We start from the raw sequence: 13,536 nt of genomic DNA, 5'->3' as shown, positions 1-13,536 counted from the left end.
GACTTATGAAATGCAAATGTTACCTATGAAAAAATAATTGAGTATATTACATTTTGTGTACAAACGAAGATCATGGCATCCGGTCCCATCACTCCATGAGAAATAGATGGGGAAACAGTGGAAACAGTGGCAGACTTTGTTTTGGGGGGCTCCAAAATCACTGCAGATGGTGACTGCAGCCATAAAATTAAAAGACGCTTACTCCTTGGAAGAAAAGTTATGACCAACCTAGATAGCATATTCAAAAGCAGAGACATTACTTTGCCGACTAAGGTCCGTCTAGTCAAGGCTATGGTTTTTCCAGTGGTCATGTATGGATGTGAGAGTTGGACTATGAAGAAGGCTGAGCGCCAAAGAATTGATGCTTTTGAACTGTGGTGTTGGAGAAGACTCTTGAGAGTCCCTTGGACTTCGAGGAGATCCAACCAGTCCATTCTGAAGGAGATCAGCCCTGGGATTTCTTTGGAAGGAATGATGCTAAAGCTGAAACTCCAGTACTTTGGCCACCTCATGTGAAGAGTTGACTCACTGGAAAAGACTTTGATGCTGGGAGGGATTGGGAGCAGGAGGAGAAGGGGACGACAGAGGATAAGATGGCTGGATGGCATCACTGACTCGATGGACAAGAGTCTGAGTGAACTCCGGGAGTTGGTGATGGACAGGGAGGCCTGGTGTGCTGCGATTCATGGGGTCACAAAGAGTCAGACACGACTGAGTGACTGAACTGAACTGAAGTCTTTATTGGATTGTATCAAAAAATAAATATATTTTAACCTTTCTAGTAGATATTGTTTATTTTTTTGTTTCCACAGTATTTGGCACAGAGGAGGCATATACATTGAACCAATATGTTATAAGGAGGCCATACACCTCTTCTCAGTAGTTCTTGAACTTTAATGAGAATAAAAATCACCTAGGGAGGGACCTCCCTGGTGGTGTAGTGGCTAAGACTCTGCACTCCCAACACAGGGGTTCTGGGTTTGAGCCTGGTCAGGGAACTAGATCCCGCATGTTGCAACTAAAGATGCTGCATGTGCAACTAAAGATCCTCACGCCACAATGAAGATCAAAGATCCCATGGGCCACAACAAAAACCCTGTGCAGCCAAATAAATGAATGGATATTTTAAAAACTATCTAGGGAAGCTCGATCTCTAGATTCTAACCTAAAGATTTTGACTGTGATTTTCAGTGATTTTGTGTGTGTGCTTCAGTAAAGGTTACATTTTAAACAAATATTGTAGGTGACAGGAAAATGGCTTATGGACAACCTTTTGCAAACACTGCCCTCTGCAATTCTGTAAGATGTGGTAGTCAGAAGTAGTAAGGTCAGAGTAAGATGCCAACTGAGAGAAAAAGTAGAAAACAAGGGAGTTCAAAAGTCTGGAAAATATGGACAGGTAAAGAATTCATGAAAGTCACAGAAGTACATGGGGCAGAGAGGAGAAGGTGTGTGCTGCCAAGCAAAAGACAAGTAGGGAATAGCAACCAAGGATGCTAATAATGGCACAGGAAAGAATTAAAAAAAAGGTTAATGAACAGAAACCTGTTAAGATTGACGTTTGGGAAATCCATAAATTCCAGTTATAGAGGCATGCAGAACTACTCCTGAACCTAAGAAGCACACAGAGACTTAACAGAAAGAACCATGGATTTCTCAAAATCAAAGAAGCAAGAGCTCTGGCTAGCAAGTAAGGATCCATGGTTTAAGGTTATAAGACCATGATAGATGAACTGGTTACAAGACTTAGAATAACAGTCTTTAAAGCTCTGATTGATTACAGTATAAACCCAGATCCTGCTAAAGTAAGTTCTGACGGAGCACTTGTATCACCTGCTTATCTGAGGATTGTGCTGCCGATCTCTGTGTATCATACACCAAGAAAGTCTAGAAACAACAGTAAAAGCAAGGACACAAAAGGTGCTGGCCCAGTGCTACTCAGTGCTTTAAGTACGTAAGCGCCACTGAGGAATCATTCCTCTCCAAGAGAACATGCCAGGTTCTCCCCACAGGAAGGCTATACCAGAGATCCAACCTGGCAGAAAGACTGCTCTTTCTGAGCTTCCTGCTCACCCTCTCCAACTCATATAGTCTGTTCTCTTCATTTCCCTGGCAACTGTTTTGCTGTCCCTCTACCATTAATTTTCCCAGAAGCTCAATGTATCACCAGCTTCTTTCAGCTCTGAACCTCATTCCTCTTCCATTAAAAGCTGAGTCTCACAGTAACAATGCTCACACAAAGCCAGCAAGCTGGCCCCAGGAGCCCCGTCCCTCTGTGGCAGCTATTGCACCTGGCCCACCAGGTGGGCCCAGGCAGGCACAACCTTTGAAGGGGAAATGCCTCTCGCCTTATCTTACCACTTCCTGGAGAGGATGGTGAAGCATCACCTAAGAAGAAAAAATACTTGGAAGCTTTCTGTTTTGAGGCTTGCCTTAAGCCTACTTTGCCATAATTTCATAGCAGTAATTCAGCTGAAACAAAAAACACTCTCAAGATAACTGTAGGTGATAACCACAACCTACCGGCATAACTCGGCTGATTAACATTTCCACCGTTTTTGATATAATGATGAACAAGACCAGTATCATTGTGCACAGCAGCTTTATACAGTAAGTTCTCTCCAAAAATGTTTCTCCGGTTAATGTTACCACGAGTTACTTTATTCATCTTCATTTTTTCTGAAATGAAGGCATTAACAAAAGAAAACCAAAAGCATGAAAAACTCTTATTTGAAAATGAAGAGGAACATCAGTAACAGAATGATTTCAGTTAACATTCTAGAATAGAAATATATCATATTATGAAGGAGTATTTCATTCATTAACCCAACTATAACAGTATCTACATGCAAAAAGGTGAAAGAGGAGAATGTCAATAGTTTGAAATATTTGAGTAAACTATAGATCATGTAAGCATTTATGTTGATTGAAACTCTAGGAAAGCTGCATATGTAAGAAGACTAATAGATTATTTTCTTAGAAGTTCTAATGAAAGGGACTATTTAGATGTTATTACACTTAACAAAATTTACAATACCGAAACATCTTATAAAACCATGAAGAGAAAATCTCAGAACTGTATCAGAAAGATACAAAAAATTAGCTCCAGTAAAACCAGAAAAAAGAATGGTACTAAATTTTCTTTCTTTGCTAAAAATAATTGTCATGAAATTAAGTAAAGGACTATGATCTTGAGCTGTATAATAGTTTTGACTTCCTAAGCCAGGAAATACACAATTAAAAATAGTTTTCCAGGTTCTGCATACCAAGTATCATTTCTCCACTGTGCCTCCTAAAATACTGAAACTCTTCATTTAGATAACCCAAATCCTATCCACGTCTACAGATAATACTCATTTGGTTTTCCCAAATTTCAGAAAAGCTTTGATGATAGCTTTTCTAGTTTTCATGTAAATACCCTGCTCCATCCTGAAAGGTAACTGAGTACTGCAGCAGATTTTCTCAATGGACCACAATTCAACTGCTTTGTTTTTATGTGATTCTCTCCATTCAGTCCCACTGTAAACTAAAACAAACCAACTGCTGAACACTTGAGCCTACCTTCCCCTACCCCAGACTACAAAGCATTCTGCTCCCACCAGATAAACTATATGTAAAGACCAATGGTCTTTATTCCATAGCTGTCTTTGCCAGTTGTACTTGCTATTATAAATATGAAATTTATTTAAAAAAATTAAGAATATAAAAATTTTCAATGAAAACTAAGTTGTGAAAGATATTCACTTCCAATCAGGACTAAATAACTGCTAACACTTACTGTCCCGCTGTAAACAACTAGAAAACTAAATAAAATATATGGGGTGGGGGGACCCTTTATCCAGAAATTAGAAAAACGGGCACTTCAGACCTATGGCTCCCTGAGTGAAGGCACACAACGCAGTGAGACCTAAGGTCATTCCAGCTTCCTGTCTCGGGTTTACCGAGGATAACACCAGCATATGAGGTGCTCCTGCTGGGCGGAGGAGACAGATCAGCGTCTGGGGAGGCTGGGGTAAAAAAATTTACAGGGCAGGGCACCAGAGATGAGGGTGTACAGAAAAGGCACCAGATAACTATAAAAGGGGCTCTTTGAGTCATTATCTGAATACTAAACCATTCATGGGTAAATAGTCATATGAGACTGGGCAAGAAGTACCCAGGAACTATAAATTATTAATAACCACCATTGGAGATCATACAGGCTGGGGAACATTTACATTCCTGCCCATCTGGGGAGAGAGACTTTGTTGAACAATTGGGGCATTTAGAGAGACCTTCAGTGGGTCATATCTTAGGGGCAAAGTAAGGCCTACACTAGACCTACCTAACAAGGATTTTTTTAATGTATTGAAAAGACCATGCTGATCTTTAAGTAACTTGTTGGCCAAAACAAAAATAAACACTCTTAAAATACAGAGAATAACACTCAATAATATTCTGCTGCATACAGATTTTCAATTGTTCTCTACTATAAAGGCCTGTGCCTTTGTCAAAACTCAGAGTTTGCTTCTGAACTCCCTTCTCTTCCACTGATCTACTAATATTTCCCTATCTTGATGACAGTACCATGCTATTTTGATCACCACAGCCATAAAATAATAATTCTTGAAATAAGGTAGTGTTAACTCTCAAAACTTTGTTCTTTATCAGAGTTGTCTATTTAGATCCTTTGCATTACATATGAATTTTAGAACCAGCTTTTGAATTTCTACCAAAAAAAAAAAATCCTACAGGGATTTTGATTAAGATTGTGTAGATTCCATAAATATATCTCAGCAGAAAAAAATCTTAACCATATCGAGTCTTCTGACTCAATGAACAAGGTATGTTTCCATTTCTCTCCATCAAATTTTGCTCTCTATGTGTAAAATCTTCTAGGTTTGAGCGTACCTTTTACATAATTTGTTAAATTTAATCTGTATTTCACACTTTTTGAAATAGCATAAATTTCACTTCCTAATTGTTTGGCTTTCAAATTTAACTTTCTAATTTTTTGTTGCTAGAATAAAGAAGTGTAATTAATACTAGTATATTGATCTTTTATGTTGCAACTTTGCTAAACTCACTTATAGTTGCTTTTATTGTAGTTTCCATCAGATTTTCTACAGATGATCATGTGACTTGTGACTAAAGACTGTTTTCTTTCAATGAGCAAAAGTAGTAGTGAGAACAGACTTTCCTATCTCATTTCTGATCTTGGGGGAAAACACTAAGTCTTTAACCATTATGTATGAGAGCTGTGTATCTTCTTGTAGATGCCCTTTATCAGGTTGACCCAGTTCCCCTCTATTATAAATTTGCTGAGTTTTTATCAGTAATGGATATTAGGTATTACCAAAATCTTTTTCTGCATCATCTACTGAGGTGATCATATGATTTTTTTCTTTTAGCTTATTAATATAGCAAATTACAGTGTTTGACTTTCAAATGTAAAGTCAACCCAACATTCCTGTGATAAATCTCACTTGGTTACAATGTACATATGCACATATGTTGAATATGATTTCCTAAAATTGTTTAGATTTTTGCACCTCTGCTTATGAAGGATACTGAACTGCAGTTTTCTGTTCTTGTAATGTCTTTGATTTTTGTATCAGTTTAATGGTGACCTCATAAGAGGAGCTAGAAACAGTTCCTCATCGTCAGGTTTTTGGAAGAGTTTGTGAAGAACTCTTTCCTGGCTTCCCTGGTGGTTCAGAGGCTAACGCGTCTGCCTGCAATGCGGGAGACCCGGGTTTGAAGCCTGGGTCGGGAAGACCCCCCTGGAGAAGAAAATGGCAACCCACTCCAGTATTCTTGCCTAGAGAATCCCATGGACAGAGAAGCCTGGTAGGCTACAGTCCACGGGGTCGCAAAGAGTCAGACACAACTGAGCAATTTCACTTCACTTACTTTGTAAAGAACTGGTATTATTTCTTCCTTAGCTGTTTGGCAGAATTCACTATTGAAGGTATAATGGACTGAAGTAATATTCTCACAAAATTCATGTGTTCAAGCCCTAATATAATACGGTTGGCATCCTTATAAAAAAGGAAGAAACACTAAAGCTCTCTGCACACACAAAAAAGTCACTGCAGGAAGGCACTGTCTGAAAGCCAGGAAGAGAGGTCTCAGCAGAAACAGAATTTTGTAGCACCTTAATTGTGGGCTTTCAGCCTCTAGAACTATAAGAAAATAAGTTTCTGTTGTTTAAGCCACCCAGTTCATAGTACTCAGTTATGTTAGCCTTAGTCAACTAAAGCCTCTTGATGAAAGTGAAAGAGGGGAGTGAAAAAGTTGGCTTAAAGTTCAACATTCAGAAAACGAAGATCATGGCATCTGGTCCCATCACTTCATGGGAAATAGATGGGGAAACAGTGGAAACAGTGTCAGACTTTATCTTTTTGGGCTCCCAAAATCACTGCAGATGGTGACTACAGCCATGAAATTAAAAGACGCTTACTCCTTGGAAGAAAAGTGATGACCAACCTAGATAGCATATTCAAAAGCAGAGACATTACTTTGCCAACAAAGGTCCATCTAGTCAAGGCTGTGGTTTTTCCAGTGGTCATGTTTGGATGCGAGAGTTGGACTGTGAAGAAAGCTGAGCACCGAAAAATTGATGCTTTTGAACTGTGGTGTTGGAGAAGACTCTTGAGGGTCCCTTGGACTGCAAGGAGATCCAACCAGTCCATTCTAAAGGAGATCAGCCCTGGGTGTTCTTTGGAAGGAATGATGCTAAAGCTGAAAACTCCAGTACTTCGCCACCTCATGCAAAGAGTTGACTCATCGGAAAAGACTGATGCTGGGAGGGATTGGGGGCAGAAGGAAAAGCGGACGAGAGAGGATGAAATGGCTGGATGGCATCACCAACTCGATGGACATGATTTTGAGTGAACTCTGGGAGATGGTAATGGACAGGGAGGCCTGGTGTGCTGCGATTCTTGGGGTTGCAAAGAGTCGGACACGACTGAGTGACTGAACAGGATGCATCTTGGCCTAGAAGTTTTTTTGGTTTGTTGCTGTTTGATTTGCTTTTTGGTGGGGAAGTTTTGAAATAAAGATGCAATTTACTTGGTAGATTTGTTATTACTCAGGTTGCCCACTGCTTTCTAATACTTATGTCTGTCAAGGAATTTGTCCATTTCATCTAATGCACTGGCAAAAAGTTGTTCATAATATTCCCTTATCATCCTTTTGCATATCTGTAGACTAGGTCATGATGTCACCTCTTACTTCTGACGTTGGTAATCTGTGCTTCTCTTTTTTTTCCTGGTCAGTTTGAGAGAGGTTTATCAATTTTACTGATCTTCTCCAAGATTAGTTTTATTGATTTTCCTTATTCTGTTTTCAATTTCATTGATTTTTGCTTTACCATAGTTTTCTCCTTTACTATTTCCTTTCCTCTGTTTACTCTGGATTTCACTCACTCTTTTTTCTCTAGTTCCTTAAGTTAGAAGCTGGTATCACTGATTTGAGAGGGCTCTTTCTAACACAGGCATTTAGTACTACAAGTCCCCCATCACCCTTTTCGTGACATCTTCATGAAATCAGCTGACTATTACTATTAGGATTAGTTGACTAAGGCTAACATAACTGAGTACTACAAACTGGGTGGCTTAAACAACAGAAACTTATTTTCTCATAGTTCTAGAGGCTGAAAGTCCACAATTAAGGTTCTACAAAATTCTGCTTCTGCTGAGACCTCTTCCTGGCTTTCAGACAGTGCCTTCCTGCAGTGACTTTTTTGTGTGTGCTACGTTGTATTTTCACTCTATTTTAGTTAAACATATTCTCAAATTTCCTTTAAATTTCTTTGACCCATGGGTTATTTTAAAGTGTGCTACTTACTTTCCAAATATCTCAAGATTTTATAGAGATCTTTCTGTTACTGATCTTGTTAATTCTATTTGCAGTAATAAAAAACATTTTATGATTTAATCCTTTTATATTTATTGATACTTCTTCTATGGTTCAGCATATAAACTATCTTGATAAATATTCTGAGTGCACTTGAAAAGAATGTGTTATCTTCTGACCTTGAGTGGAAAGTTACACAGATGTTAAACAGACCAAGCTGTCTGACAGCGTTGTCTGAATGCCCTCTATCCTTACTGTCCACTTGGGTCATTATAATGAGTTAATGATCACTGAAGACTGGCATTAAAATCACTGACTATAATTGTGGATTTGTCTATTTCTTCTTGCACTTTTATCAGTTTCTGCTTCATGTATTTTGAAACTCTGTTACTAACAGAATAACTGTTTACTTCAGATAGATAACCAGGAGTGGAATTGCTGGATGATACTATAGCTGTAACTTTTTGAGAAATCTCCATACTGTTTTCCATAGTGACTGTACCAATTTACATTTCCCAACAACAGTGCAGTGTTTCCTTTTCTCAACAACCTCCCTAACACTTGTCATTTACTGTCTTTTTGATAACAGCCATTTTAACAGGGGTGAGAGGATATCTCATTGCAGTTTTGACTTGCACCTCCCTGATGATTTGTGACGTGGAACACCTTTTCACGTGTCTGTGGCCATCTATATGTCTTCTCTGGAATAACGTCTATTCAGATCCTCTGTGAAAACACTAACTAGAGAAGATGTATGCACCTTTATGTTCACTGCAGCATTTTAAGAGATATAGAAGCAACCTAACTGTCCATTAATAGATGAATGGATAAAGATGTGACATATGTATATGATGGAATATTGCTGTTGTTTGCTGCTCAATCATGTCCTACTCTTTGTGACCCCATGGACTGCAACACACCAGGCTTCCCTGTCCTTCTCTATCTCCCACAGTTTGCTCAAATTCATGTCCACTGAGTCAATGATGCCATCCAACCATCTCATCCTCTGTCGCCTCCTTCTCCTCCTGCCCTCAATCTTTCCCAGGCTCAGGGTCTTTTCCAATGAGACAGTTCCTCACATCAGGTGGCCAAAGTATTGGAGCTTCAGCTTCAGCATCAGTCCCTCTGATGAATATTCAGGGTTGATTTCCTTTAGGACTGACTGGTTTGATCTCCCTGCTGTCCAAGGGACTCTCAAGAGTCTTCTCCAACACCACAGTTCAAAAGCATCAATTCTTCAGCACTCATTCTTCTTTATGATCCAACTCTCATATCCACATATGACTACTGGAAAAACCATAGCTTTGATCATACAGACCTTTGTCAGCAAAGTGATGTCTCTGCTTTTTATGATCACATGGGTCACAGTCTTGTGTACCTCAATGAAACTATGAGCTATGTCATGTAGGGCCACCCAAGATGGAAAGGTCATGGGGGAGAGTTCTGACAAAACATGGTCCATTGGAGAAGGGAATGACAAACCACTTCAGCATTCTTGCCTTGAGAACCCCATGAACAATATGAAAAGGCAAAAAATGGAATATTACTCAGCCATAAAAAGAGTGAAATCTTCCCATATGCAATAGCATGGGTGGACATAAAGGGTATTAAGTGAAATAAGTCAGACAGAGAAAGACAAACACTGTACAATTTCCCTTATATATGGAATCTAAAAAACAAAACAAATGAACAAATGTAACAAAACAGAAACAGAGTCACAGATTCAGAAAACCAACAGGTGGTTGCCAGAGTGGAGGGAGTGAGGGGATGAGAGAAACAGGTAAGGGATCCTAAGAGGTACAAAACTCCAGCTGCAAAATAAAGGAGGCCCAGGTATAAGAGTTGGAGAAGGCAACAGCACCCCACTCCAGTACTCTTGCCTGGGAAATCACATGGACGGAGGAACCTGGTGGGCTACAGTCCATGGGGTCGCTGGGAGTCAGACGCGACTGAGTGACTTCATTTTCACTTTTCACTGTCATGCATTGGAAAAGGAAATGGCAACCCACTCCAGCGTTCTTGCCTGGAGAATCCCAGGGACGGAGGAGCCTGGTGGGCTGCCGTCTCTGGGGTCGCACAGAGTCAGACACGACTGAGGCGACTTAGCAGCAGCAGGTATAACTGTACAGTGTGAGAATACAGTAATATGTAATATCTTTGTATGGTAAAAGATGGTATCTAGACTTATCATAATGATCAATTTTAAAAGTATAGAAACACTGAATCACTATGAAGCCAATGCAAAGTTGAGGTCATTACACTTCAAAAATAAACAAGCAAATAAACAAACTCATGAGAAAAGAGACCACATTTGTGGTTATTCGGAGTTAGGGGAAGGGGCTGGAGGAGTTGCATCAAGGAAGTCAAAAGGTACAAACTCCCTGTTATAAATAAGTACTAGGAATATAATGTACAATATGATAAATATAATTAACATTGCTGCATATTATGTGTGAAAGTGGTTAAGAGTAAATCCTAAGACTTCTCAACACAAGGAAAAAAATTTTTTCTATTTCTTTAATTTTGTACCTATATAAGATGATGAATGTCCACTAAACTTACTGTGGTAACAATGTCAAATCATTACATTGTACACCTTAAATTTATACCAAGCTGTATGTCAATTATATCTCAACAAAACTGGAAGAAAAAAAGAGAGAAAAATTATTTAGAATTATTACGTACTCTTGGGGAAGAGTTCTCCCTGTAGCTCAAATGGTAAAAACTCTACCTGTGATGCAGGAGATCAGGGTTTGATCCCTGGCTCAGGAAGATCCCCTGGAAAAGAGAATGGCAACCCATTCCAGCACTCTTGCCTGGAAAATCCCATGGACAGAGGAGCCTGGTAGGCTGCAGTCCATGGGGTCGCAGAGAGTTGGACACGACTGACTTCACTTTCACTTTTCACTCTCATGCATTGGAGAAGGAAATGGCAACCCACTCCAGTATTCTTGCCTGGAGAATCCCAGGGACGGGAGAGCCTGGTGGGCTGCCGTCTCTGGGGTTGCACAGAGTTGGACACGACTAAAGCAACTTAGCAGCAGCAGAGTGACTCACACACACACACACACACACACACACACGGGGAAGTAACCCCTGCTTACTCTGTCTGGTACTAATGATGTATTATAAAATGTATATAGTTCATAATATATGCTGTTCTATATAACAGTATATAGTGACTTCAGTCATCTTCTAATTTGTGTGGTAAGATAAATAATGGTCCTCCAAAGATGTTCATATCTTTTTTTTGAGAGTTGTAATATTTTATTTTATATAAACATGTATCTATTCTTTTTCAAATTCTTTTCCCATTTAGGTTGGTATGTTTAGCAAAGTTCCCTGTGCTATACAGTAGGACCTTGTTGGTTATCCATTTTAAATATAGTAATGTGTACAGTTCCATCCCAAACTCCCTAACTACCCCATCCCCCTACTCTTTCCCCTGGTAACTTTAAGTTTGTTCTCTGTGAGTCTGTTTCTGTTTTGTAAATGAGTTCATTTTTATCATTTCTTTTTTAGATTCCATATATGAGATATCATACAATATTTCTCTTTCTCTGACTTTCTTCACTCAGGATGACAATTTCTAGGTCTATCCATGTTGCTGCAAATGGCATTATTTCATTTGTTTTAATGGTTAAGTAATATTCCGTTGTATATATGTACCACATCGTCCTTATCCATTCCTTTGTTGATGAGTATTAAGTTGTTTCCATGTCTTAGCTATTGTAAACAGTGCTGCAGTGAACACTGGGGTGCATGAATCCTTTCAGACCATGTTTTTCTCCCAATGTGTGTCCAGGAGCAGGATTGTAGGGTCATATGGTAGCTCTGTTTTTAGTTTTGAAAGCAACCTCCATACTGTTCTCCATAGTTCAGTTCAGTTTGGTCACTCAGTCATGTCCAACTCTTTGCAACCTCATGGACTGCAGCACGCCAGGCTTCCCTGTCCATCACCAACTCCTGGAGCTTGCACAAACTCATGTCCATTGAGTCAGTGATGTCATCCAACCATCTCATCCTCTGTCATCCCCTTCTCCTCCTGCCTTCAATCTTTCCCAGAATCACAGTCTTTTCCAGTGAGTCAGTTCTTCACATCAGGTGGCCAAAGTATTGGAGTTTCAGTTTCAACATCAGTCCTTCCAATGAATACTCAGGACTGATTTCCTTTAGGATGGACTGGTTGGATCTCCTTGAAGTCCAAGGGACTCTCAAGAGTCTTCACAAACACCCCAGTTAAAAAGTATCAATTCTTCGGTGCTCAGCTTTCTTTATAGTCCAACTCTTACATCCATACCTGACCACTGGAAAAACCATAGCTTTGACTAGACGAACCTTCATCGGCAAAGTAATGTCTCTGCTTTTTAATATGCTGTCTAGGTTAGTCATCGCTTTTCTTCCAAGGAGCATCTTTTAATTCCATGGCTGCAGTGATTTTGGAGGTCCCCAAAATAAAGTCTGTCACTGTTTCAACTGTTTCCCCATCTATTTGCCATGAAGTGATGGGACTGGATGCCATGATCTTAGTTTTCTGAATGTTGTGTTTTAAGTCAACTTTTTCACTCTTCTCTTTCACTTTCATCAAGAGGCTCTTTAGTTCTTCTTCACTTTCTGCCATAGTGGCTATACCAATTTGCATTTCCACCAATAGTGTTGGAGGGTTCCCTTCTCTCCACACTCCCTCTAGCACTTATTGTTTGTAGATTTTTTGAAGATAGCCATTTTGACTGGTGTGAAATGATATCTCACTGTAGTTTTGATTTGCATTTCTCTTAATAATTAGTGATGCTGAACATTTTTTCATGTGCCTCTTGGCCATCTGTATGCCTTCTTTGGAGAAATGTCTATTTAGTTCTTCAGCCCATTTTTTGATTGTTTTGTTTGTTTTGATGATACTATGCCACATGAACTATTTGTAAATTCTGGAGACTAATCCCTTGTTGGTCACATCATTTGCAAATATTTCCTCCCAATCTGTTGTTTTGTTTACAGCTTCCTTCATATCTTAATCCCCCAAACCCTGAGAATGTTCTCTTACAGATAGCAAAAGAGACTTTGCAGATGTGATTAAGGATCTAGGGAAGAGAATCTTACCATGGATTATCTGGGTATCTACACAATCACAAGAATTCTTTAAAGATGAAAGGGTTGGTGGGAATGTAAATTGGTGTGGCCACTGTGCAAAGGGTTGGTGGGAATGTAAATTGGTGTGGCCACTGTGCAAAAGAGTATCGAGGTTTCTCAAAAAAATAAAAATAGAACTACCACATGACCCAGTAACTCCAATCCTGGGTATACATACGAAAAAAACAACAATATTTAAAAAGATACATGTACCCCAATGATCATAGTAGCATTATTTATAATTGCCAAGATATGGGAGCCACCTAAGTGTCCATCAACAGATGAATGGATAAAGGACATGTGGTATGCATATACAATGGAATATTACTCAGCCATTGTTGCTGTTTAGTTGCTCAGTTGTATGAGACTCTCTGCAACCCCATGGAGTGTAGCCCACCAGGCTTCTCTGTCCATGGGATTTCCCAGGCAAGAACACTGAAGTAGGTTACCATTTCCTTCTCCAGGAGATCTTCTGGACCCAGGGATCAAACCAACTTCTCCTACATTGCAGGTGGATTCTTTACCCCTGAGCTACTGGGAACTCAGCCATTAAAAGGAACTAAATTTTAC

The 13,536-nt window shown here is 39.5% G+C and overlaps 1 protein-coding gene across 1 annotated transcript in view; it reads right to left on the bottom strand.

Moving 5' to 3' along the window:
• The window catches only part of LOC120860965 (ankyrin repeat domain-containing protein 31-like), a 134,404-nt gene that overhangs the window by 77,192 nt on the left and 43,676 nt on the right, over nt 1-13,536 (bottom strand). Inside the window, 1 exon segment of the mRNA XM_040236671.1 lies at nt 2,524-2,679. Coding sequence (XP_040092605.1) covers nt 2,524-2,679 — 156 coding nt within the window.

Source organism: Oryx dammah, unplaced genomic scaffold (genome assembly GCF_014754425.2).
Source record: "Oryx dammah isolate SB20612 unplaced genomic scaffold, SCBI_Odam_1.1 HiC_scaffold_11210, whole genome shotgun sequence".
NCBI lineage: Eukaryota > Metazoa > Chordata > Mammalia > Artiodactyla > Bovidae > Oryx > Oryx dammah.
This window is presented reverse-complemented; position numbering and strand designations above follow the sequence as displayed.